This window comes from Helicoverpa zea, chromosome 4 (genome assembly GCF_022581195.2).
Source record: "Helicoverpa zea isolate HzStark_Cry1AcR chromosome 4, ilHelZeax1.1, whole genome shotgun sequence".
Taxonomy (NCBI): domain Eukaryota; kingdom Metazoa; phylum Arthropoda; class Insecta; order Lepidoptera; family Noctuidae; genus Helicoverpa; species Helicoverpa zea.
The window spans coordinates 3,814,200-3,841,931 of record NC_061455.1 but is presented as its reverse complement, the minus strand read 5'-3'; the positions used below and the strand labels follow the sequence as shown (position 1 = coordinate 3,841,931).

At 35.5% G+C, this 27,732-nt stretch overlaps 2 protein-coding genes across 3 annotated transcripts; both read right to left on the bottom strand.

Moving 5' to 3' along the window:
- Positions 1 to 9,215: 9,215 nt before the first annotated feature.
- Positions 9,216 to 16,739, bottom strand: LOC124629998 (nose resistant to fluoxetine protein 6-like). Its single transcript, XM_047163700.1, has 13 exons — positions 16,463 to 16,739; positions 15,749 to 16,091; positions 15,226 to 15,414; positions 14,127 to 14,206; positions 13,617 to 13,810; positions 13,122 to 13,236; positions 12,216 to 12,430; positions 11,662 to 11,855; positions 11,308 to 11,443; positions 10,982 to 11,168; positions 10,712 to 10,854; positions 10,456 to 10,564; positions 9,216 to 10,327 (listed from the first exon to the last, which is right to left on the bottom strand). Exons 1-13 carry the CDS (start codon positions 16,641 to 16,643, stop codon positions 10,011 to 10,013), a joined length of 2,403 nt encoding a protein of 800 aa, XP_047019656.1. The 5' UTR covers positions 16,644 to 16,739; the 3' UTR covers positions 9,216 to 10,010.
- Positions 16,740 to 19,842: 3,103 nt separating this feature from the next.
- Positions 19,843 to 26,021, bottom strand: LOC124629999 (O-acyltransferase like protein-like). Of its 2 annotated transcripts, XM_047163702.1 has the most exons (11): positions 25,895 to 26,021; positions 24,881 to 24,960; positions 24,395 to 24,588; positions 23,842 to 23,956; positions 22,735 to 22,949; positions 22,185 to 22,378; positions 21,686 to 21,821; positions 21,318 to 21,504; positions 21,069 to 21,211; positions 20,799 to 20,907; positions 19,843 to 20,663 (listed from the first exon to the last, which is right to left on the bottom strand). In XM_047163702.1, the coding sequence occupies exons 3-11, from the start codon at positions 24,575 to 24,577 to the stop codon at positions 20,389 to 20,391; spliced, it is 1,557 nt and encodes a 518-aa protein (XP_047019658.1). In that variant the 5' UTR covers positions 24,578 to 24,588; positions 24,881 to 24,960; positions 25,895 to 26,021; the 3' UTR covers positions 19,843 to 20,388. The 2 variants fall into 2 exon arrangements, with proteins under 2 accessions (XP_047019658.1, XP_047019657.1); XM_047163701.1 differs by having other exon boundaries at positions 24,395 to 24,960.
- Positions 26,022 to 27,732: the final 1,711 nt, after the last annotated feature.

Sequence of the window (27,732 nt, the reverse complement as noted above, 5' to 3'; positions counted from 1 at the left end):
CGAGCAGAAGAAGTGCTTTGAAAGCAAGTGAAGTGTTTAATTGATTTGATTTTATATGTTGTTTAGCTTCTGAAAAAAGTAAATGATAAGGATCATTTATTCGATAAATGGGTTATGTAATACTACTAGAATTTTTAAATCAGACCGAGCCGTCGTGCCGAGTTCTTCCGTATTTCGGAAGGCACAATAAATTGGTGGGACTATCACTTGAATCATCCTTTTCCAGATGCATCCTTTGAATCTCTGGTAAATCTGGGGACTAGTTTAGCCATAATAATTTAATGTCCATAAACATCGGAACACCTTTCATAGCTGCCAAACCGTTGTAGTTTAAATAGAAACGCGGAAGTAATTCCAGCCTCGCTGCGAATCTGTAAACTGTGTGCTCGGTTCAAGCTATAAGCAAATGGCCACTTCATACTATCGCGGCTGCAATAACTGATAACTAAACCGGTGGTATGTTGAATTAGCTGTGTGATTACTTTGCTGCCTGAGAAATAAATATTCTTTTGAACTTTTTAGAAAATCATAGTCCAATGTCTATGAGAAGAACAGACAAGAAACTCCATAGAAACTAGAGAGTAATTTTGCTTTTCAATTCTAAGCCACAAGTCTTACATAGAGAATCATAACGAAACTACAAAATCCTCATAAATAATGTAATCTGATCAACACTTGTGGCAATTTATAGACTCAATGTTCATGTTGAAGGCTTAGGCTTCTTAACGGACAGATTTACTCGTAATATTCTCAGTATTAGTAAGGATTAGTAATAGTTACCTAACTGCTACTAAAACTTTAAACTATCCCCGCCTAAGTGAAAAACAATATTACCAGTAAAGTTATACTTGTCGCTTATATCTTATTCCAGAACTTAAGAGACAACGAAACCCAACTTACTTCAGGGAACAAAGTTCCAAATCAGTTTATCTTGTAGCCTTCGGAACTCGCATAACGACTGCAGGAACCAATTTGACGACTATTACTTACCTACTATTATTTTTTAAAGACTACTTGGTTCGTATAAAAACTCTTTAGAGTGCTGGCACCTGGAAAAAGTAATCTATTTATTTAAGTTACATCAAAATCCGGTTTTTTCCTAACATATTATCATGTAACCTTTCTATTCTATAATATTAGGGTGCGTCCACATCTGGCGAATGCGCCGCGAATGCGCAGCACGCGAGCCGATCGCGAGCTGTCCGCGAGCTGCGCGCGTGCAGTCACTGCAATAGTTCGGTGCGCCTCTTTAGCGCAACTCACGCAAGGCTCGTATAGAGCGCGCGAGCGGCGCGCGAGCGGCGCGCGATCTGCGCGCAATCAGTTCTCGCCCTTACAGTTCCGTATATTGGCTCAGTACTATCGAAGATGGCAGACGTCGCGCGCCGCCTGCGCGCCGCTCGCGTGCGGCGCTTAGGTCGCGCGCGAGCTGCGCGCGGGCGGCGCAGAAGCGGCGCACGAACAAAAATGCACGCGCGCAGCTCGCGAACAGCTCGCGATCGGCTCGCGTGCTGCGCATTCGCGGCGCATTCGCCAGATGTGGACGCACCCTTCGACTTAATCATAAAGAAATGTGAAGGTAGTTATTCCAACTTTTAAATCCAAACAAAAGACATGTTATTGACCTCATGCAGAACATTCGAGCAGGCGTTCGAATTTAAAAAAATTCTAATAGACGTTGTTTTGACTTGTTTACCCCAAAAAGAGAAGTATTTCACAAACTATAATTTAGTACTGATACACATTTTTCATGTCATCAAAACTCAATCCATAGGAGACGACATGTATTTCACAATAAACACAAAAGCCGTTGAGTGCAGTTGTACATTGCACGAATGCTTGCCGAAAATGTACGAACGTGATGCAGTCACCGAATACTGCACACTGAATAACGCAACAAATGCATTGTGCTATTATCTAAGCGTGTCGTTTGTGGAAATATTTCCCACTAGCTATATCCTGTGGTTCACTCGTATTCTGAGGCATTTTAACTCATTTCCCTATAGGTACATTTATTTTGAAGTAAAGGTTTTATCGCATACATATAGAGGTACATACTTACATAAGATATAGACAAAAAAATATAGTAGATAGTTGTGTTGTGTAATTAATAAAAAAAAAATGTTACAAATATCTGTATACACAAATAAATAACAAAATTATAATCATTTACAACAAATATTTCAAACGCACATCCGTCTCAACTTGAGCTTAGTAAAACGCTTTATCTTCATATCAGAGTCTACATTTACCACAGAAATCTTAATAGCATAATCTGTAGACATAATTACATTAGTGAAATTGTATCGATGGCTACACAAAATGTCGGTCCCCAGTACGGTAATGAAAGAAATCCATTAGGTTAGTGAATAGCCGTTATGAGCTTTGAATAGTATGGACGGAAAACCAAATAGAATCGGTGGCTAAACTAGAAATAACTCGCTATTATGTGTGATTGACAATTTATTATGATGATGACCTTTCAGCTTAGGTTTTATGGAATAATATATCGACTATAGACGCTTCTCTTATCCTGAGAGAACAACATTTTTATATCCCCCTAAAACATGAATATAATAATGGAGTCCAAGGCTGACTTTGGCCATGGTGGCTTTTCGCATTACGAGATCAGCCAGCTGCGTAAGACATATTATAGTGCACCAGCACTTGTGCAGACACAGGTGCACTCACTATTCTTTCACACTCTTGGGACGGAAATTCAAGAAGACCGAAGAGAGACCAGACACAGTACTGACATTTAGCTTCTTGCTCTCCGATGCACAGGTGTATCAATCACCAACTTCCAGACTACGGACTGCTTTGCGAAAGTTTCTCAAACCTGTAAAGTAATTTCGAAAAAAATGAATATCCTAACATTTATTTATCAACTAGCTTTCGCCCACGGTTTCACCCGCGTCCCGTAGCCGGATGGTTACAAAAAATCCTATCGTAAAACCTTCTCCCGGGTCTAAGTTACCTCCCCTCTAATTTCAAATAGGTCAAGCCGTTTTCATGTTATGTCGTGACAACGGAAAGCGGGTTTAATTTTTATATATATAGATAAGCTGGAAGGTGCAAGCTAGAAATTCCTATTCTCATTGCAATGATTGCTTTTTGCTTTTCCAAATGAAATTTTGTTCGAAACAGAAATAATATACAATCCATAAACCAGTTGTTTGCAGGAATCAGCGGACGATTATTGAGTTTTAAATTAAGTTTTCCCCTCAAATAGTGAGCTTAAGCGAAATTGAAATTTAAAAACTCTGTGAAAAACGTGAATTGCTATTTAGAGTCTTCCTGGTCTAGACTGAAGTAATAATAAATTCTTCTTGAATGAAAAACCCTTTTTTGTTTTCCCTCTGTTACGATGATCGAATGTTGAGACAAGAGATGTGATGGAGGCTAGGTATACTGATTTAGAGAATAGAGCGAAGTGGATAAGAAAGTTAAAAAAAATACAGATAAATATTCTACATGACAAATAGTGTGGTATCATGTAGCCAATTGCAAGAATATTTCTTAAAAGCAGACTTTAGGCTTCTGAAATAATTCCAAATGTCTTGATCAACAGGAACAGTTACCCAAACTCAAAACAACAACCGAAATACCAACTACAGTTGAACGTACTACGTTTTTAAAAACCTCAGAAATTGCAATTAAAATCAAGATCACACTTAACACAAGAATTGATTGGGATCAGACAATGATTCAAATACACGTGTAAGTAGCTAAATCTACCTACGTACAATAAGGAATTTCAAGAACCTTGTACCAGCTTATCGACAACACCTAGGTATATCTAACGCCTAAATGCTGTAGATATATTGTAAACATATCAAAATAAGGATAAAGGTGGAATTCCGAACCACGAGTCTGACGCGTGCGCCCGTTGACCGACGCCGACGGTTCAATTTCTATATTATATCTTTTACATAGGTATTAGCTCTAAGCCGTAAGTCGCTAAAAACATACGGCAGATGTATGGGTTAGAGACCTACTTTAGGATGTAAGCTAGTTTTTGTCCATGTGCGTAAGTGTGTGTCAAACGTGGGAAACAGACCAGCCGGGTATTAGGCCTAAGGGTTTCCGAAATTTTTAGGACACATTCCGAGAGGTATTTGAAGTTACTACCTATACAATTATTTTTTCAGTGTACCTAAAATATCTGGTAACAGTTCTAAGCTGAGTTCTATAGAATTCGGACTACTCTTAAGTAATGAATTTTACTGAACTGTTATGGTTAGCACAGGTTGGGTTTCGTGGGAATTCTATTCCAGTCCAATTTGCGAACTAAATTAGTTTATGACGAATCTTAAATACTTAGTTATTCAACGACCCCTGACAGTTCGCGGGAAACTATCTCTTTAATCTATACTAATATTATAAAGCTGAAGAGTTTGTTTGTTTGTTTGAACGCGCTAATCTCAGGAACTACTGGTCCGATTTGAAAATTTCTTTCAGTGTTAGATAGCTCATTTATCGTGGAAGGCTATAGGCTACTTTTTATCCCGGTACGGGAAGTAGTTCCCACGGGGTGCGGGTGAAACCGCAGGCAAGCTAGCGTAGTCGTAATTTATATTATAGGTACATGCTCAGTCTGAACAGGAGAAACTAAAAATAAAAATAAAGTAGTTTTCCCTAGCATATCTTATCTATTTAATAATATTGTGCAACTTATATATCAATAGATCAGTGCGTTTATTTTTAGGTATTTGTTATGTGTCGAACAGGGGTTCCAGTCGAGTGATTTGGAACACACTTCCTAGATAAAAAAAAAACATATGCCGGTTCTGAGGTTCTAGATTACTCGTGAAGCGTGTGTCCTAGAAAACCGTGACAGACAGCCGGACGGACCGAATTACTCTCGTATTATTGGTACTTAGAGTTTGTACGTTAATCTAACAGGACGCGGGTTTAGTTCAGTAAAGTATTGTGAAGGGGTATAATATAATCACATAAAAAATTATCAATTTTCCCACCGTAGGTATGTCAAATCCGTTATTCCCATCGAGATTTTAGATTAAATCAATTTTGATTGATCAATTACTGTTTAGTAAGTTGATAACACAGGTCGATTTACTTTATATTTGTCGATTTTTTATACCTATCTCTAATTACCGGAAATGACGATATACAACTAATCACATTGTTTTGGTTTAGATAACTTAGTGGCATAGTTAGGTATAATTATGTCAAAAACAAGAAAATAATGTCAAGCAAATCGTCATATTTAAGACCGGCTGGCTTTTACTTTGCACAATAATCACAACCGTACCTTGCAGAATCTGTTACACTTCTGCTATTAAAACCAGCTCCAAAGAAAGATTCGGTGTATTAATTCAGCGCTCGCAAAGCCACTGGCGAGCCACTAGAACGGTATAAATTAAAACTTCAAGTATTCCAAACACTGCGCTCACAAATGAATTGCAAATTACAAGAATTGAAACAATCTCGTAAAAGCTGACGGTTCCGACGTTAAAACTCCTTTCATTCATTGAAGATTGATTAAAACACCCAACGATTATAGCAAAAAATAGGTCAGTGGGACCACTCTTATAGAAAATGTTCAAAGAACGTTCCGTGGTTTGCAACACAGGGTAATTTTGGCTTTGTTGCGGCATCGTCCGTCCGACCGTGGGAAACATCTGAGAGGAAACTTTTGCTTGGAAACGGCGAAAGCATTTCGTGGTTAGCCTGTTTTAAGTTTCATAGAATTCATTGAGATAACTATCAGACTTGGTTTCACGTCTCCAAATGTGTGGGATTTTCCGAGGTGTTTGAATACAAAATGTTTTATAGAATCAACTTTTTCCTTATTCATGGGTAAGTTAGGTTAGCAAAAAGCCTCGTGCGTCCCATATCTAAATAGATTGCAATTTTCTGAGTGAGGGTCCACTTCAATGCTACAAAAGGGTTGTCCTGATATGATTACACATTCAGCTACCGGCTTGGTCGCATCGGAATATATTCAGCACTTGGGTCAAAGTTATAAACGTATGTAAAATTGTTTTATACCTACATGGATGGAATGTCGTGCTAGTTTATTATATTTAGTATCCAAGGTGCATGTGATGTTTGTGTTTAAGATTTGATTGGTAATCAACCGGTTGGATAAAAGTACAAAAAAATAGAGGCGCACATAAACCGCTAAGAAGTACGATATCTAAGTGCGAAGTCCATTTGATAACCTGAAATGCCTGTTCAAAGTTTCAAAATAAATATTTTTTTTCCTCGTTATTCATAACCGAAATCACAAAATATCGAGTTCACAAGTACACAATAACTTACTTTAGGAGTTTTTCTCGAAGTTCAGTGTAAAAGATTTATTTATATGAAGGCAAGACACGAATTCATAAGGCTGTATCCATATCAATTCATTCGTATCTCTGTGGTCAAAACTCATGAGGACGTGTCTTGAAAAGTTATTTGATTTATGCGTCGCCTTCCTGTCTATGGGAAGGTTAAGCGGGATCTTGCTTAAAGGATTTATATAATTTCGTATTGATAAACTATTGATACGCAGCATTCTATATATCCTTCCATATTAGGTATAAGTAAAGGCTTACGGATTATTCGTGTATGGTAGTGTTTGCGATGCCGGCCTCATTATGGCAAATAATGCTGGCCGAAAATAACGTCATGTTGATTTCTTGAAAGAAGAAGTTTGTGTTTTGTTTCTGATTATTGATTTTTCTGTTCTTTTTTTTCTCCTAGTTTGCATTACAAGATGAACACATATCTTTGTGATTTTAATTTTTCTCTAAAAAATATCGTTGAACTACTACAAAATGTTTTTCTGAGAACTAACTACACGCCGTACTCTGCATGTACCTATATACGCTAAGATATATGAAATTACAAACAATATACATTTGAAGGACAAGAGAGTACAAACATGTAACGATGACAGACACTTGATTTAAAGTGACGAAGGGTATATGAGTCCCTGTCTCATATGAGTGGGCGAGCGAGTGAGTGAGTGAAACTCAGAAACAACTGTATGAGTGTATAACTTTATTGTATGGGAAAGTTAGGTAAGTGGTTTCTTTTCTGAACCTTTGGAATTGTTGTTTGAAATACATTTTAACTTTGGCATTAGTCAGTTTTGGCATTGAGTCACTAGACAAAAGTAAGACTTTCGCGATGATAGCCTTTTATGATGACATTTGTACTTTATCTTGCAAAAAATACAGTTTTTTAGTTGTTTTTTATTTACTTAGTTTGGGTATAATCATCGGCAAGGATATTGAGCCCTGACCTTCACCTGCGCAGAAGTGATTTATTGGTTTATTGCCATAAGTGTACAGTGCGCAAAGCGATCTTCCGCCAAGAGTTCATTATCCGTGCCGATAGCTATACCTTTATAAAGCTCAGGCAGTAGGTAAGTCCAAGAACGTATGCCAAGGGCACAAGTACCTGCCCATTTTGTGTGTCTGGGTTTAATAGAGTAGTCCCACTAAATCTAACACTATAAGCTCTCGGACAAAAGCAAATAAACCGAATTTCAATATAGCACTCCGATTGAAAATCGATGTGCTAATCGTTCTGACCTCCTTTTGCCGGTACCAATTAATGGGCCCAAAGTTCCCAACTTCATTAGTGAATTTGTTAGAAGAACCCCTAATTTAGTCATTGGGTTTTAGAACTTAAAGTTCGTACTTATTATTGTGTCTCCATACAGTCTAGTCAAGCGGCGAAATTTTAATTTAAACAAGACTAAAAGTTGTTTTTTGTTGACATTGTGAAAGTGTTGAACGATGCCCCTAAGTAGGAAGGCTTTGGAATTGTTTAATTGGCAATTTCTTGTGAAGAACAATTTGAAACGAAACTTTATGGGTATTTAAACCTTTAGAATTTTTTTATTATTTTAAATTATGGTATTTACTATATCTCACTGCTTGAAGTTCTTGTAACATCGTGAGTATTTGTGTATACTTCGTTCCGAAAATGGTTGTTTACCCCTGTAACATGCAACATAAATATTTCAAGGTAAGTGAGAATTATCTTTATCTTTTTCGCAGAAACCTTGATCAGTATTCTATATCTAATTGACATGACTTTGGATTGAATTTCAGAGAAACCCATTAATAAATTATATTATTTAAGAAGGAAACACTTCCCTTCCCTCGAGCGTTTTCCTACTGTAATTTACTTCGTGAATAGATTACGTAATTCGTAAACATAATTGTTACTGAGCAAATATTGTGGGCAAGACAATACGCGACTTATTGAGTCTAATTGCGTAAACGCTTGAGCAGTTTAAATCTCGCCCTTATTAGTTTTACTACGAAATATTAGCGTGTTTACTGGGTTATTATCCTTTGTTATGAAATGTGTCTCAATAGTGAACAGTAAACATTTCCATAATATCTTACTTAAACCAGAAGCTTGTTTTCCTTCTAATTTTCAAAATACAATTCCGTTATAGGTACGACGTAAAAAATTAAGCTATCCAACAATAAGTTACGTTCGCATTTCAATAAAGCATCTCACTCAATCGCACACATCACGCACACACACAAACACGGTCAACGACCCCGGATAATGGGCGGAAAACTTTTTCACTGAGCATAAAAGCAAATGCAAACAAGAAACGGTTTTTGCTTTCAGATGTCAACCCACAAAGGGTAATGCATTCCCCTCTTGTATAAGAATGGGAACTAGAGGAGGAATCGTACTGCATGCGATCCGCGTATCTGCAACAGCGAAGGTATATTTTAAATGTATTTGGTTCAAGCACAATGCGAGAGGATTTTATTATAAAACGGCATGAGTAGTTGTTTGCAGACAAAGTATTCAGCTGAATAAGATAAGCTTGGAATGTTATTATATTTCTGTTTAGCTCGGCTTTCTTCTAGTAGATTGCTTATATAAGATAACTTGTTTTTTGTGTGGTTGTATCCAAAATATCATGGTGCGTAGCCTAGTTTTTTTTGTGTAAATGCGTGTCTAATGGAATTGTATAAGTAGGGAATATGAAGTACATATCAATGAGGTTGATCATAAAATAAAATAAAACAGATTTAGCCTATCATGACGTTTGTTTTTGAAAAGAAGAGTTGGTACTTGTGATAAATATTGTTAATTTACATTGAGAAATCTAATAAAGAATAATCTAGAATTAATTGTTATCTAAGATTTAGAAATGTAATGATAATCTTGAAATTCATTAATTAATAGGTAAATAGTTTAGGTAATTTTAAATTAAAAACATGTTTAGCAAAATATTTACAATTTATTATATTTAACTAATTAACTATGCTAATATAAATTATCTTATGATTAAAGAAACATTGCTTATGATATTAGATTCTTATGATAGTTGTGGTCTAATCAATTATTACTTGTGATGCTCTTCGTATTATGGTCTTTGAATTTATTATCTATAGACATGTTACAATAACTTATAACAACAGATAAATATATCTTGAGCAAAATATTGGCGATCCTCAGTCACTTTCTTTCTGCGAAAAAGACGAGACTTCATGTACACAAAACAACGGTACATTTTCATAAGTTATCCATTCGCTGATTTGCGATTAGAAATAGATTTTTTTATCAATTTTAACAACCTTATACATTATATCGAGCTTCAATCTAGAATCACAAAACAGCGCATAGATAGCCTTAAGGAATTTGCAGGTACAAAAGTAAATGGTCATTCAAGAATGTCATAATTGGCCTGCAACTACGTCAATATTTATCAACATCGTCACAAATCCTTGAAATTTTGTTATAATCTTATTTATTCAAATCTTATCAAATAGCTGAAGATATAGCAATAAAATAGCAAATCAGTAACGATAATTTATAATCTAGTGTGTTTATGAATTACTTATTTAATTGATGTAGAATAAATAAGGAGAAGGCGAAGGTGAATATGTAATCATAATGAGATATGGGTTGTATGAGACAGTCCAAATGATGCCAGTCTTGGTTTAAAATGATTTTGTGAACGAATGAACGAGTGGATAAGCTAAATGTTAAATGTTTTTCATGGGTACTTCGAGTTAAACTATTTCTTTTTTCGTTTCATTGTCATCTGTCGTATTAACAATAGCGTCAGTATTGTTGCTATCACTGCTTGAAGCTTCAGAAGTATCTTGAGTGTCGTTTGATGTTCCTTCCTTGTTGCGTTTTTCTAATGGTTCATTTAAACCAGCACTTAATACTTCTACTTCTTTCGTATCATTAGTATTTGCATCATCTTCTTTGTTCATTTCAAGTTCCTTCAAGGATCTTTGGTTGTCATTAACATTTGGATTTTTCTCGTCATTATCCTGTTTAGTTACCTCATTAGGTTTTACAGCAGGTTTGTTTGGTTTTCCTGGAATAAAAGCAAATAAATTAATATATAAAGCATATTCTTTGAGCATATTAAATACACTATTTGACTATGACAGAAAAACTCAGACCACAGTTAAATATAAAGTAGTATTATTAAGTAAAACGTACCCAAATCCATCAGCATTTTAAAGAGAACTGTTATTGGAGAGTCCACGAGAAGAGTTAACACGAAGGACCATATGAATGAATATGTCAAGTATGACAAAAATTTGAATGCCTGTGAATGAAGAATAAAAAATTACTTAATATTTTTTTTACTCTTGTCGTCAAAGCTCAAAGCTACCAAATATACATTTGAGTTTTTTATTAAAAAATGTCATGAAGAAAAATCGAGGGTATAATAATCATTAATTGCAACACTTACAAAGCCTCCGACGGAGAAATAGATGGGGGTGACCATAGTAGCATTCAAAGAGAACTGGAGAGGGTAGTGGAATAAAAACACTCCATACGACAAACGAGCTGGTAATCTCCATGCTTCAAGAGAAAGGAACCAATTGATAGGACCTGAAAATTAGAAAAACAATAGGAGTTTATACTGCGACAAAGATACAAAATGACAACAATGATACAAAAGATTAGAGAAGAACAAAAATATAACAAGAGGATGAGATCATAACCAATTTACACTTACCAGCGTAACCATGGACACATGCTATAACCAACCAGGAGATAGCACATGCATAAGCAGGCCTCATGAATGAATTCATAAAATTTTCCATAAATTCGTTGTCCCAATCAAATTGCATGACTCTGTATACGAAGTAGAAGATACTTCCAATAATACCAGCAGAGCACGCCCAGAAGAATAAGGCTAAGATCTGAAAATTAATGATAAGAAGAGTGAGTTCATGGATCTTATTATAGCGATCTCAGAATAATATTTTTATCTTAACGAAAAGGTTGATAGAATGTTCTCATGGCATTAGATTCGAAATTCCCAACAACAATCAAACTTACCCATGGTATTTGGATTCTGGTTTTACGGTAAAGGTGCAAAACGTAACCAAAGATCATGCCGACGAAGAACGGACCAGCACGACATAGCGTGTTGAAGTAGTACTTTGTCATGTAATCCGTCATCTCAGCAATACGGCTGAAACACAAAAAAAGCTTTATTAATTATTATAAGAAAATTAAAATCCAAAATTCGGATCTATAATATTCTTTGGCGACGAAAAGAATGCCAAAAATAGCTCAATCGCAATCATAATACTAACATAGATTGTTACTTACAAAATTAATCACATAGAAATCGAATAAGAAGAGTTCTTTCATTAAAATTATAAAATCATCATACTCAAAAAAACTTACGTCGGCACAACATTGTGTCCAGGCAAATTGTGGTGGAAATTATAAATTGTCGATGCTACAAGTACTGCCGCAAAAGAACCGATTAAGCCAATCCAAGAGTAGATTTTCTTGCCACTTAAGACCCAGATGAGAACCAAAGGTGAGACCACGTAGAGTTGGAAATCTATAGCCACATACCAGGAGTGAGGGACGCACTGAAATAGAAGAAAAATCTGAATAATCACATTTTGCTCTTAATACTGTGTTAGGAGTCCCCAAAGGTACAGTCTTGGGTCCGCTGCACTAAAGCAAAATATTTGACAATCACAGGTATTAGAAGTAGCATTTGTTTTTTAAGTTGTTACTGATTATTTTTTATCTCAGTGGAGTAAGAGATATTACTAAAGCCACGCGTTAAAATATTAATATTTACATGCACAACATACATAAGTATGTATGTGTCGCAGGGATATGATAAAAACGGGGATTTGATCAATTCCCTAAGAGATTTGGTCAAATCACGGAGGATGTTAAAATAACAACACGATTTTATCTTTTCCCTAATATGTACATACCATTTCTTCCACGTGGACGAAATTTTGAACATGAAGAAGAGTAGACCACCAGTTATTTCTACAGTGGTTCGTGATTGTGGCCACTGTTAACCAGAAGGGTCCGTCCGTGAATCTATTGAAGTATGAAGCTGCTAGCAGTGCAGTCACAGCCAGGAGTGGGGTCAGCCTGACGAAGCGGTTTAGGTAGAACCAATGGATGTTTTTCATAAATGTCACTGAAATAAATTACAACATTTGTATATGTACTGCTGGAATTGGAAAATAACTGAACTTGGAAAATAAATGTAACATATAAAAAAGAGAATAGTTAACCATAAAGCACTTTTCCACAATCTTTTTTGTAATACTCAGGTGAGCCAAGATCACATGATCTTAAAACGTCAATTTTTACTATCTGATAATTAGAAATAACTTATATTAATTTTATCAATTAATTGATTCGCAAAATTATAATTGACGTCACTGGGGTTTCTGTATAATAAGAAGATTTTTTTATTGCCTGAAAATTATTATATTTCATAATCTGAACAATTGTTAAAACTGATAATTGTGATTATAATTGATGAGCAAGATAAACTTGTTCAATATGTTTATTGTCGATTCAATAACTTAGGAACATTAGATATGCCAAAACATTGTCACATGACTTAAGTTTCCGTTTAAATATTAGATACTAGTGATTAGAGCAATGTTTACAGGTAATCCTTTATTTATCAGCGTCTATCGAATCTCAAAGTACAGTTTTTGTAGCCTTGACAATAACACAACTAAGAAGTTTGTACTAACCAAGGTGATAAATAAAAAAAAAAATTGGTGAAATATTTAGTAAACTTGTAACGCTACTTAAAACAATATCATCAAAACATATTCTGTCGATTTACAACCCAGAATATTCCAACAACTTACCTTGATTCATCTTGTTAACAGTGGTGTAGACTAGAAGTATCCCAGCTATTGTGAAAAATGTATCTACCGTCATAGTGGCTGCAGTGATCCACAAACCCCTTGCAGAGAACATCCACTGCAATCAAAGCAACAATTTATTTTACCTATCAGATCATCTCGATTAATCGGTAATCGATAAAATGAAAGAAGAATGCAGCCAATCATTATCGAGATTCTAGATTATCAAAAAGCAGACATGGAATGTTTATCGCAATAATATTTTTGTTATTATTGAAATGATAAACTTTAAATTTTTATTTCACACTACTGCATTTTTCTACTAACTCAAAGTACATGTCAGTATGTCATAAGACTAAGGTCCGGTTTTTATCTATTCGATCATATTGCGAGCCTGTAAAACCAAGTAGCTTATCAGTCAGATAAGTTCTTCACTGCCTATACTGAGATTTCATCAGTCGCTCCTGAAACTGGCCATAAATTAAAAAAAAGTCTTACGTTGGTGGCATCGAGAGGGTTTGCTTGGAACGGTTCGGTACTATAGGAATGTCCCACCACGACCCACACCATGGCCAAAGTTCTAATACCATCAAGACATTGCATACTTCCAGCTGTAGTACTGAAGGTCGTTAACCTTTGCCCATTCGTGTATACTGAGAATGATCGGCCCAGTGTGCTCATTTGTTTTGGGTCTGGAAAAAAGAATGATAAAAAGTTTTAAAAAATATTGGAACACTAAGTAAAAGGTCTTTCTGTTTTTATCTTTTTTTTTATTTAGTAAAATATCGCTGTGCAGAAATTAAGATAGCAACAAGGTTGTTATGAAAGCAAGTCATGAAATTAAATCAAAAGTACTGATTACATTCTCATTTGATTTTATCAATCGTTTTGTTATTAGAAAAAGAAATAAACACCCGTATCGAGAACCTTCTCTATTCTATAAATATTTTTTGGAAAGTTAGTTAAAACAAAGAAACTTTGACTAGGTACTAGTGGTGAAAAACTTACCTTTTTTGAATACGAATCGATAGCAAAGATCGTAACTTGTACTAATTAAAGTTAGAAATCCAAGCACTGAAAATACGACTCTGAAAAAAAAAAACAAAACAGACGTGTGAGAACATCCCTTATCGATAACCTTCAGATTAACAATACAAGCTACCGAGCCTACTTCTATTATCCCGATAAAAAGTAACTTAAGGTGAAAACACTCATGTGTCGTGGCGTGTCGTGACGCGCCAGAAGCATGTTGGTTTCATACACTTAATACACAAGTTGCAACACTACACGACATGCATATATGTTTCTAACCATATTAAAATGTATAGAACCGATATGCTAACCTTTATTTTACTGCTTAGGCTCGACTATCAGTCAAAGTCATCTGTTATGTAGTTTTAGCACGAAATACTACAAAAAGAGTTACTTTCACATTTACGATCTTAGTGACTACGAATTACGACATAAAATTGAGATGTGATACAAAATATTTTCCCTAAGATAAAAGATTAAGTATAGACGTAATTCTGGAGTCTGCATTTCCTATTGATAAGTTTAATCATTGTCTTTGTATCAAGGCAAAATAAAATTATTATCAAACGGCAATTGTAATACGATTAAATTAATCGGATAGGAGAAAAAGTTCCGTATCATTATCAAAAATAAAAACGCTTCTTATGTGGGAGTCCCTAAAACGTTTACCTTATTCCAGTTATCAGTTAAAAACTAGCTATTACGGGTTATGGAGACAGCTCGTTGACAGGCAGACGGACGGACATAAATGGTCAACGAAGTCTTACTAATAGAGGGTTTTTAACCCTTTTTTTACGGAATCCTAAAATTCTAATGCCCACTCACGAAAGCCATATATTATACAGGGGCACAAAAACAACAATAATATTGAAGCAACCTAAGATTATTAAACTAAATTTTGAAGAAATGAGTCTCTAATGGGTATCGGGTTGTCCGGGTTACTAGCTTGAAGAGGTCAGATAGGCAGTTGCTCCTTGTAAAACTCTCTTACTCAGCTGCATTCGGTTAGACTGGAAGCCTTCCCCGACATAGTATGGAAAAAGCTCGGGAGATGATGATTGTCATAGCTACTTACACAGCGGCAGTGTCAGCACCTGACCAAGGCTTATCGTCGGCTATTCGAGTGTAGTCGTCTTCATACCGAAAGCCTATAGCGGTGACATTGAAGAAGAAAGAGGTTATCGCTTGCTCTATAGTGCAGGGTTTAGGTGTGCACAATGCTAGTCTAAATGACATGCGAATTAATGGATTTGCTGGTCCGCTCCTGAAAGATATTGAACAGTATTATTTAACAGCATCTAAAATCTAGCAAAGTCATGATTAAATAAAAAAAAAATGGTTTTGGTTGGGCATGTATTGATTTCTATCGAAGTTTAGATTTTAAAAGGGATATTTTATCCATAACTTACACATCTTTAATACACATTCCTATACATTAATCTTGGGTGTCAGGTTCTATCGAAATTATTGGACCCGTTTGAGTATGAAGAAGGAAAAACCCACAATCATTCGTCTTCACTCTTCATAATATTAGAGTGAAATGTAATTCTTTGTGATTGTTGTTATTTTCAACTTAAACATTACACTGTTTGACTTACCTTTCGTCTTCATACTGTAAATGATAACGATCATCTTTTTCAAAAATTCCACTAAACATAAGTAATTCCCTTCGCATAATATTATATTCCTCTATCTTCTTAGCAAGTTCTGGGTCCAAATATAGGGTTGTTGGATCAAATTGCGTTGATACTGTATCTCGTGGACGAGGCCAGTGGAAAGACTGGTTCAATGGCACAAAAATAGATGCATATTTGCCCTGAATATGCATATTGTCTTCTTCTGCTATAGTATGGTTAATTGCTATACATTGGTGGTAATTGCCCATGTCTATTGTGTTGCCTGTTAAAATACCTCTTGGAGTCCTTAGACCGGCATCCATGACTGTAAAATATCGAATAGTGATGAAAGTTATTTAAGGACTCACGAGAAAGGCTATGGCGTCTGTTCTCTCTAAGGGGATCAACTAAGTGCGCAGGACGTATTATAGTGTACAAGGATTTGCGCAGATACAAGTGTAGGTACTCTCTATTCTCTTATGCTCTTAGTCCAATGGAACAGCTATCCGACCGAAGAGAGATGCTCAGGAGAGACATTTATGTGGTCTTCAATACACGCGTAAATCTTGGCAACTTTTAATCTCCGGGCAGTTTAGTAAAACTTTCTCAAACCAGGACTATGGACCACGAGATCTAAGATTCTAGAGTTAAAGTACTGAGACTATGAAGGATAATGTATGGATAAATATTACTTACATTGCAGCAACAACAGCGCATTACTTCTAATGTAACGTATTTGGCGATGGCACTCCTCAGCATCCAACACATCTTCGTATAACTTATTATCTAACGCTTCAATACTTCTTTCCACTCCATTGGAACTATGCACTATACTAACTAAACATAAAAATAAGAATAATAATTCTTTGTACACCATTCTTGTATTTAAAATCTTCAGATCTTTGTAAAAATCTTTTTTAGCATCTGGGACGCTCCGCACACAAGTGTTAATTTAAGAGAATGCTAATTAAATGGACAGGGAAGATAAATATTACAAATTTATGGATATTTCCCATAATCATATCTTGTAACTTTGATTAATTAGTGTTGATCATGCTTTTTAATATCCGTGAGTATACTTACTTATCAAGATTATTGATATGCGTACTTGCTGACCAGCTAATTCAGGTACAGAAGATAATAGATAGTTAGAATAGATTACTATGATATCATTTTCTGTTAGGTCATAGATTTTTATAAGTTGTTCTGGAACCTGGGGTTTATTTAATACCATTTTATATTGAAAAAGTTAAGTGATGATTCACCATTTTGTTTGCTTTACAGTTTCAATGCTGTTAACTATTTGTCTCATTAAGAGTGTGTAAACTTCTTTTTTTCACCCGTAGTTGGCTTGATGTTTTGCTGCCTGTTTATGTTGAAGGTAATCATGAATACAATACACTTTTTAGTCGGTCTGTAGTAGTACTGCTTTGGTATGTGGGTGGAACCGCGGGCAGAAGCCAGTACCTACTTTATAAGGAATCTTAGACAGAAACTTAAAAGCTTTATCAAATTTCAGATTTTTTAACCGTTCATGACTAATCTTCTTTGTTTACATGGATTAGTCATATTGGTCAGTATGAATCATTTGTAATCTACTGATCTCTATTTATCGAATAGGTATAGACGTTGTAAGTGGAGCGTAAATATACAATTATGTTAAGCCTATTTGTTTGAATCATCAACATAAATATAAACAGAGTCTAGCATGGTCGGTCCGTGGACAAGACCATCTTGTCTCACCTTAGTGATTCTGAAGGCATTGCCTAAGCCTGTCATTTCTATCTCTTTGGCAGTAACGAGACGGAGAGTCAGCCTGACGGAGACGGAGAGTCAGCCTGGTTGCTCATGTGTTGAGGAGGTCGGACAGACAGTCGTTCCACGTAATACTTACACTTAGCTGTATCCAGTCACACTGAAAGGGTAAACCCCAACATAGTAAATGGCTAAACAGACAATGAATTTTATAATGATGGCAAAATTTACCTTCGGTTCTAAGGCGTTTTTAAATATTTCAAATAATATCCAAACCATCTATTCCTATTATGTACATAAATAAAAAAAAAACAGACATAAGTGTTCGTTCAATTTCGTAGTAGTGCTACAAAGTGTCACCTACTAGGTAAGTGATATTATTTAATCTATTTGAAATAATGAGTAATTAGTGATGGATGGCATAAGACCAAAACAATAACGAATATTAATCACGTTTTATCTTTGGTTTTTTACTTAAGATTACTTCATTTATCAAAACAAAGATCTGTGTGTCAGAAATATATTAATAGCCTATGGTTTGCAGGTGTTCGAGAAGATATAGTGCCACCACATTTTATGTGCAGTTAACAGCTATCGGTTTCCAATGGATGAGAAGAGAACATTTTAAAACTGACTTACAGCACGTTGAATTATGGATCCCAATTGTCATCTGAAAATCTTAAGCAGTCATTACCGGTTGTCAGGACCCAGACAGTCTGACAACCAGTCTTTATTGGGTCCGTTTTATTGGGTTCCCGGAGCAGCGCAGCGCCCTGTGTTCAGCGCCCTATGTGCCCCTGTGTGCAGCACCCTGTGTTCAGCGCTCTATGTGCCCCTGTGTGCAGAGCACCCTGTGTTCAGCGCCCAATGTGCCCCTGTGTGCAGCACACTGTGTTCAGCGCTGTGTTCTCGTTTCTCTCTAACTCAAACCCTCACGTCCAGCCTTAGTTAAAGCCATAGTCCGGGGCGAGAAGCACGAATCGATAGAATTCGAATACGAAGCAGTCATGCTAGAAAAGGAGGCGGCGGAACGAGTGAGAAATGTAAAGGTGAAAAAAGACTGAAGAGCTGAGACAGGCATTCGCTCCACGTAAAACACGGGAAAAGTTGCATTCGGTGAGACTGAAAGCCGATCCCAACATAGTTGGGAAAAGACTAGGCAGATGATGGTTTTCACGTTTGAGCTCGTGATATCCCACAACTGATTAAATATCTGATTTCTTATCACAATGTCTAAGCAATTGATTAGCCAGTATTATCCTATACGCGATTAATATTACAAATTTATATAACCTATCAAGTGCATAAAAACCACGCTTATTTTTTTTTACTTGAAATAAAGTTGTAACAAGTATTTAAAAAATAAGAAAAAAAGAATGCATGAGTGTTTGAATCCGTATTTGTGTGAATGAACCTGATTCAACAGTTTTGCAGGGAAAGTAACACAAGTATTTTAATGATTTAAAGATCATTTTTTATGTATGATTGCTTATTTTCAGCTTAAATATTTTCTTATAAGACTGTTTTCGAACATTATTGGATATAATATTTTGTATAAGTACACATTCTCATAGATCAAACTATGATAATACCGTGCGGATTACAATATTCTATACTCATGAAATTTATTAGTCATAACATAATTACTAATTGATAATAAACTAATCGCCATGCTAATTGATCTAGTTAATACAATTAATTAACGCATTCAGGATGATCATTAATATATAACAATTGTTTTAGCAGGTCATAATTGATTCAGTAAATTCTACAATTTATATTGTACGCAAGAAACTTAAAAAAAACGAAACTTTATGAGAATAATAGTTATATTTATTTAATGTTTAACGTAGTATTGCTAAGTACGTATAGCTCTTGTATGAACCAATAACAATAAATATGACTTTGTAAACAAACATACTTATAAAACAAGCATGCAAAATCGACTACTTCTTATAACTAACTAGCCTTTGCCCGCAACTTCGTTCGCGTGGAATAGTGACTACCAGCAGATTTTTGATTTGACCAATAGATGGCGCTATATGTCCGGAATAATTTTATTTTTATTTTTATTTTTTTATTGTAATAAAAACTATCCTATGTCCTTTCTCAAGTTTCAAACTATGTCTGTACCAAATTTCACACAAATCGGTTCAGTAGTTTAGGCGTGAAGAAAAGACAGACAGACAGACAGAAAGACAGACAGACAGACAGACAGAGTTACTTTCGCATTTATAATATTAGTTTGGATTTGCATCTACTACTTATTATAACATAAGAATTGTCAGGAATAAGAGTTTTTAACATCGAAACAAATTTCATAACTCAACAACTCTTTACATTAATTTATTGAGCAAAAAGCCTTTTCCTCCCGAATTCCTTTAAAACAACATTCCAATATTTACAACAGTAATGTTAAGGATCATTCTTCTAAGCAAACAAAAGTACGCCTAAATTGAACGAAAATATTTAACGACCTTCCAAATTGTGATTTAAAAAACACGAATGTCTTTCGCTCGCGAGCATACTTGAGTGTTTTTACTTTTCATCACTTGGAAATTAATTATTGGGAAATGGTCATTTTTCACTGTAATGCACCCACCTACGAATACAAAGTCGTTTTTGACACGACCAAAACGATCAGTTACAAGTGAACTAACGAGGCGTTCGGGTTCAGATTGTATAATGGCAATGAGCCATGTTTGGTTTGAGACAGTTCAGATGATGCCAGCCTTGGTTTGCAATGAATCTTTTTCTGTAAAAAGGCTTAATACATTCTTCGGTTTTTATCCGAATTAAGAAGACGAAAGATCCATCGATATAATGAGTGGAAAAATTAAATATTACTTATTCATGTGTGCTTCGAGTTAAACTATTCCTTTTTTCGTTTCATTCTCATCCTTCGTATTAACAATAGCATCAGTATCGTTAATATTGCTTGCATTGTTTGATTTTGCTAATGCTTCATTAGAATCAGAATTCAAAACGGCTACTTCTTTTGCACCTTCAGAATTTCCATCATCTGCTTTGTTCATTTCAAGTTCTTTCATGGATCTCGGATTGCCATTGATATCTGCATTATTCTCGAAATGATCCTGTTTAGTTACTTCATTCGGTTGCACAGCAGGTTTCTTTGGCTTTGCTGAAATATAAGCAAATACATTAACATTCAATAAAAAACCTCATTAAGCATATTAAATACCCTACTTTATCGTGACAGAAGGATCCCTTTTGGATCACAATAAAATGTAAAGTACTAATATTAAGTAAAACATACCCTTATCCATCAGCATTTTAAAAAGAACTGTTATTGGAGAGTCCACAAGAAGAGTTAACACGAAGGACCATATGAATGCATAAGACAAGTATGCCAACGATTTGAATGCCTGTGAAAGAAAAATAAAAAAATAGTGCAGGAGAAAAAAGTCTTCAAGTATATGATTTTTTTCTGTTCTGTACTACTTCTTATTTTTTATTCTTTTTGAATTCTTTTTGAGGTTAATTAAAAACAATGGAAAATGAAATAGTAATTAAATGCAATACTTACATAGGCGCCGACGGAGAAATAACTAGGTGCTAACATCGTGCCATTCAAAGAAAACTGTAGCGGGTAGTGGAACAAATACATTCCGTATGACAAGCGAGCTGGTAATCTCCATACTTCGAGAGAAAGGAACCAATTGATAGGACCTGTAAATGAGAAAAAATAAACTTACACTGACGCAATGGTACAAAATGAGAGTAATGATACAAAACATTGGAGAAGAAGATGAGATTATAACTGATTTACACTTACCAGCGTAACCATGCACACATGCTATGACCAACCAGGAGATAGCACACGCATAGCCAGACCTCATGAATGAATTCATAAAATTATCCATAAAATCGTTGTCCCAATCATATTGCAAGACTCTGTATATGAAGTAGAAGATACCTCCGATAATACCAGCAGAGCACGCCCAGAAGAATAAGGCTAAGATCTGAAAATTAATGATAAGAAGAGTGAGTTCGTGGATCTTATTATAGAGATTTTTATATCAATCAATAGGTTGATAGAGTGTTCTCATGACATTCGACCCGAAATTCCCAACGTAATATAGAATCCAAGGCTTGAAATTTAATCGCACTCAATAATGTTCTCATTTGCAACATCAAACTTACCCATGGTATTTGCAATCTAGTTTTACGGTAAAGATGCAAAACGTATCCAAAGATCATGCCGACGAAGAACGGACCAGCACGACATAGCGCGTTGAAGTAGTACTTTACCATGAAATCATGTAATTCAGGAAAACGGCTGAAACATAAAATTAAAGTTTTTATTATGAAGAAATTAAATACAAGACACAAATCTATAATATTCTATTGGGACGGTAAGAGTGCCAAATATAGCTATAATCGAATTCATGATACCAATACATTTTAATTTTCTATTTTTACACAAACAAATTTAATACAAACACACAGATAATTTATGTACAAGGGTGAGCTTAACCCAGAGTTGGGTTCTCTAACAGCAAACCTTAGAGCAATAGAGAGATGCAATAGGGAAGAGTAAGTTGGAAGTGTACAAAAATATATCATAAAAAACAGATCATATTTTTTAAATCGAATCAGAATAGTTTCTTTGATTTCATTATAAAATTACTAAAGTACTTACGCTGGAACAACACTGTGTGCAGGCAAATTGTGGTGGAAATTATAAATTGTCGACGATACAAGTATTGCCGCAAAAGAACCGATTAAGCCAATCCAAGAGTAGAGTTTCTTGCCACTTACGACCCAAATGAGAACCAAAGGTGAGACCACATAGAGTTGGAAGTCTATGGCCACATACCAGGAGTGAGCGACACACTGAAACAGAAGAATAATCGGACTAATTACGTTTTGCTCTTAATCTTGTGTTAGGAGTCCCAAAAGATATTATTTTTATTTTTTGATAGAAAATAATCAAATGACTCCTCTCGCTGTGGATAGTAAGAGTGAGGGGAGTGTCAGACTGTCACTGACTAAAACCCATCATGTTTATTCGAAGGCCTTCAATGTACCAGGGCCGCGGTAACACTTTCGAGCAATCCCGCAGGGTTCCCAATTATGTTCTTTAGGACGTTACTCATTATATTTTATCTCAGGGGATGGAGTATGAGACATACTTCAGTTAGGAGTTAAAATATTGATAATTTACATTCAAGACAGAAATGATGACATACCATTTCTTCCACGTGTACGTAATTTTGCACATAAAGAAGAGTAGACCACCAGTTTTTTCTACAGTTGTTCGTGTAGCCGGCTACTGTTAACCAAAAGGGCCCGTCCGTGAATCTATTGAAGTATGAAGCTTGGAGCAGTGCAGCCACAGCCAGGAGTGGGGTCAGCCTGACGAAGCGGTTCAGGTAGAACCAGTGGATGTTCTTTACAAATGTTACTGAAATAAATTACAAGATTTATTATAAAGCATGCCAAATTAATGAAACTGGAATTAGGATCTAATGAATGACCTTGGAAAAGGAAAGTATTTTTTTTATGGGAAAGACCACTCCCGCTGTTTGTTAACAGCGTGAGGATTCTTCGACTTTTACTGACTAAAACCTCATCATACTCCATCTTAAGCCCTTTATGTACCAGGGCCGCGGTAACTCTTTCGAACAATCCCGCAGCCCCGGCTGGCCTTGGTCCTTGTCAGCCCCGCTCGGGAAGGGAAAGGTCTTGTGAGCATTTGAAAAAGGTATTAGTCAACCATAAATCACTCCCACAATCTTTTTATATTTGACTTATGTAAGGCAAGATCATATGGTCTTTAAAGATCAATTTTACTATCTGATAATTAGAAATAACCTGCACTTACATAATAATATGTTATCAATTATGTGATTCGTAAATTAATAATTTATGTCGCTGGGATTTTTAAGATATTTTTACTGCCAAATTAAACGGATAATTTAACGGTAAAACTGTTAAATTAAACGGATAATTACGATCAGAATAATACTTCCAAGGCTGATTTAGGCGGCTGTTCTCATATAAGGAGATCAGGACATATTATAGTGCACAACATTTGCGCAGACACAGGTGCACTCACTATTCCTTCACTCTCCTAGCCCGATGCGATGGTAATCCGACACGACCGGAGAGAGATCAGGGGCAGGACCGACATTAACGTGCCCTCCGCTAAACGAGTGAATCAATCATCAACTTCCAGACTACGGGCTGCTTTGTAAGTTTATAAAACCCACAAAGTGATTTCAACCAGGAATCGAACCGGAGAGCTCAGTCATAGCAGTCGCGATTGCAACCACCAGAATATTCAAGAAACTTACCTTGATTCATCTTGTTAACAGTGGTGTAGACTAGAAGTATCCCAGCTATTGTGAAAAATGTATCTACCGTCATAGAGGCTCCAGTTATCCACAGACCTCTTGTGGAAAACAACCACTGCAATCAAACAAAATTTCATAATATATAATCGCATCTCGATTAATCGATAATCGATAAAATTAAAGAAGCAGTGCAGTCAACTGTTATCGATATTTGAATTTTTATAGCAATAATATTTTTGTGTTTATCGGAATGATAAACTTTCGATTTTTATTCCACATTAAGTAGCAATTTCCTACATTTTTCTACATAGTTATTTCAAAATTACTATGTCATAACCATAAGACTATATGCTCGGTTTACTGGTTATCGATAAAGTGTCGATTAGTTATCCGATAGTCATTTTATCTGACAGAAAAAAGGACGCTAATAATTTCTGCCAGATATTACAAGACTGTAAAACCAAGTAGTTTATCTATCAAATAAGTTCCTGATAACCTTTAAGAGACTTTATCAGTAACCGGTAAAACTGGCAGTAAATTAAACAAGTCTTACATCGTAGACTTCAAGAAGGTTTTGTTGGGTCGGTTCGGTACTGTAGGTATGGCCCACCACGACCCACACCATGGCCAAAGTTCTGATACCATCAAGACATTGCATACTTCCAGCTGTAGTACTGAAGGTCGTTAACCTTTGCCCATTCGTGTATACTGAGAATGATCGGCCTAGTGTGCTCATTTGTTTTGGATCTGGAAATAATAATGACAATTTATTAAAAAAAAACATGTAAAATAAGAAATAAGGGAGATTAAAAACAAAAAGGAACTCTAAGTAATAATATTGCTTTGAATAATTTAAGGTAGCAACAAGATTGTTATCAAAGCAAGTCATGAAATTAAATAACAAATACATAATTGATAGTACTGATTACATTTTGATTTGATTGTATATCAATCGGTTTGTTATTTCCAAAGGAAATACTTTTTTTTGGAAAGTCAGTTCAAAATCAAAAACTTAGAGAACTGATGGTGAAAAACTTACCTTTCTTAAATACGAATCGATGGCATAAATCGTAACTTGTACTGAGTAAGGTTACAATACCGAGTAATGAAAAAAAGACTCTGAAAAAAAAAAAAACAAACGCGTTAACATCAATCATCTTATCTACCTACATATTAATAATACAAGCTGTTATCCGCGGTTCCGCCCGCGTCCTGGGGGAATCTACTCCTATTATATCGTACTTTTGATATGAAAACGACTGAAAGTGTGACTTTCATATTTCAAATATTAGTAAAAATTACGACGGACAGTATTTTTATTTATTTACGAAATGAAATGGAAATGTGATACAAAAATAATATAAATATTTTCCGTAAGATTAAACATATTGACGTAGGTATTCCCGAAGTCTGCATTTCCTATTGATAAGATAAATCATTATCTTTGTATCACTATAATCAAAGCAAAATAAAGTTGGTATCAAACGGCAATTTAAAAAAATAATCTGATAGGAGAAAAAGTTCCGTACGATTATCAAAAAAAATTGTTTGTTGCATGGGAGCCTCTAATATTTTTTTTCCTTTTCAGTAAACAACTGTCTAGCTATTATGGTTTATGAAATGTAGCCTGTTTACAGACGGACAAACACACGGACTGCGAAGCCTCAGCAATACTTTTCTTTTACCCGTTTATTACGGAACCCTATAATTAAAATACATACACCCGTAGCCACATTATACAGTAGCACAAAAACAACAATAATATTAATTAATAGTACCTAACTTTATTACAAAAAACCTTTATATTTCAATATTAAGATCAGAAAAGGCTGCACGATTAATTACACGAGCAGAAATGAGTATCAATAAGGAATTTTTTTGGCAGTTTTTTTTTGTATCTGACCTACATATACTTGTATTTGACTGTAATGGGTATAGTCTGGGTGTTTTTTTATTGCAGTTGGCAGTTTTTGTCAGTCAGTACCAAAAATGGTACTATCCCTCGAATACTGACAGTTGCCAACTGCTCATAAGATATCCTGATAATACTTACACAGCGATAGTATCGGCCGCTGACCAAGGCTTATCGTCGGCAATTCGAGTGAAGTCGTCTACGAAATTAAAGCCAATAGCGGTGACGTTGAAAAAGAAGGAAGTTATAGCTTGCTCTATAGTGCAGGGTCTAGGTGTGCACAATGCTAGCCGGAATGATTGAATATATGGATTCGGTGGTACGCTCCTGAAAAATATAGAAATTTTAATGAGCACTTGGTAAACAGCATATAAAATCAACCAAAATAGGACCTGATGATTGCAAAATTTTAAAAATTTATATTGGAGTTTAAATTCTGAAAGATATATTTTAGGCTTCGGAGAAACAGATTCTATCGGAATTGTTGCAACCGTTTGAGCACGAAGAAGCAACAAACACAATAAGTGTATAATTTAAGTTTCACTAACTGGACACGGATCAAAATTTTAACGTGTCGAGTTGAAGACATGATAAATGTTAAAATTTTGAGTTTCACCATGTCGTGTGTCCACATTCGTGGTGAGTTAAGTGTGTCGAGATGACGAATGACTCGATCATTGTTGTTATTAATTTAAAAAATTACACTGTTTGACTTACCTTTCGTTTTCATCATGTAAATAATAACCATCATCTTTTTCAAAGTTTCCACTAAACATAAGTAATTCCTTTCGCATAATATTATATTCCTGTATCTTGTCAGCAAGTTCTGGGTCCAACTGTAGGGTTGTTGGATCAAATTGCGTTGATACTGTATGCTGTGGACTAGGCCAGTTTAAAGTCTGAATCAGTGGCACATAAATAGTAGCATATTTGCCCTGAATATGCATATCTTCTTCTGGGTTAGTATGGTCAATTCCTAGACATTGGTGGTAATTTCCCATGTCTACTGTGTTGCCTGTTAAAACCCCTCTCGGAGTCCTGAAACCGGAGTCCATGACTGAAAAATAAATATTCATGAACATTATTTGAAGACCCACTAAAAATACTAGTATTGGTAGTCTTGGCCGATTGGCGGCCATGGCAACTACTCTCTCTGAATAGATCAGCCAGCTGCGCAAAACATGCTTATTTTATATTGCATAAAAAATGCGCAAATTCACTTATTATTCCCAGTTGCCTCACTATATCATAGCTTGATATGTTGGCCTGCTCATTGGTCTAGCTGTTGTAAGCGTGGATGCTGAGCACGAGGTCTCGGGTTCGATTTCCGGGTCAGGCCGAAATCGCTTTGTGAGTTTTAGAGACTTTCTTAAAACATCCCGGAGGTATAATATGTCCTGCTCAATTGGCTGATCTTCTTTCATGAGAACAGCCGTCGAAGCCGATAATCGGCTAGGAGAACATCATCATCATCATCATGTTGACAATCCGACACGACCGAAGAGAGATTAGAACCAGTACCGACATTTACGTGGACTTCGGGTTACTTAATAAAAGTTTCTAAAAATCCTCAAAAACAAGATACGACTCGGAAATGAAATCCACAGCACTGTGCCACTACTAGATCTTAGACTCTAGAGTTTAGTCTTGAGAGTACGAAGGAAAAAATATTATAATATGTGACCAAGTATTTACTTACATTGCAGCAACAACAGCGTATTATTTTTAATGTACTGTATTTGGCGATCGCACTGCTCAGCATCCAACACATCTTCATATAACTGGTTATCTAACGCCCCTATTCTTCTTTCCACTCCATTGGAACTATGCACTATACTAACTAAATATAAAAATACTAAAAATAATTCTTTGTACACCATTTTAGGATTTGGTATTTTCAGATCATTTTAAAAAAAATTTTTGCATCTGGGACGGTTAGCACACGAGTGTTAATTTAAGAGAATGCTAAATAAATAGAC

Excerpts from the sequence above, each read along its gene's own strand:
- LOC124629999 (XM_047163701.1), bottom strand. The coding sequence starts at position 24,751 with ATGTATTTGTTATTTAATTTCATGACTTGCTTTGATAACAATCTTGTT. Across the intron at positions 21,505-21,685 it reads CTAGATTGCAAATACCATGG|ATCTTAGCCTTATTCTTCTG; the intron begins GTAAGTTTGATG and ends ATTAATTTTCAG. Across the intron at positions 20,664-20,798 it reads TAAAATGCTGATGGATAAGG|CAAAGCCAAAGAAACCTGCT; the intron begins GTATGTTTTACT and ends CTTATATTTCAG.
- LOC124629998 (XM_047163700.1), bottom strand. The coding sequence starts at position 16,643 with ATGGTGTACAAAGAATTATTATTCTTATTTTTATGTTTAGTTAGTATA. Across the intron at positions 12,431-13,121 it reads TGTTAACAAGATGAATCAAG|TGACATTTATGAAAAACATC; the intron begins GTAAGTTGTTGG and ends AATTTATTTCAG. Across the intron at positions 10,855-10,981 it reads ATGTGTCCATGGTTACGCTG|GTCCTATCAATTGGTTCCTT; the intron begins GTAAGTGTAAAT and ends TCTAATTTTCAG.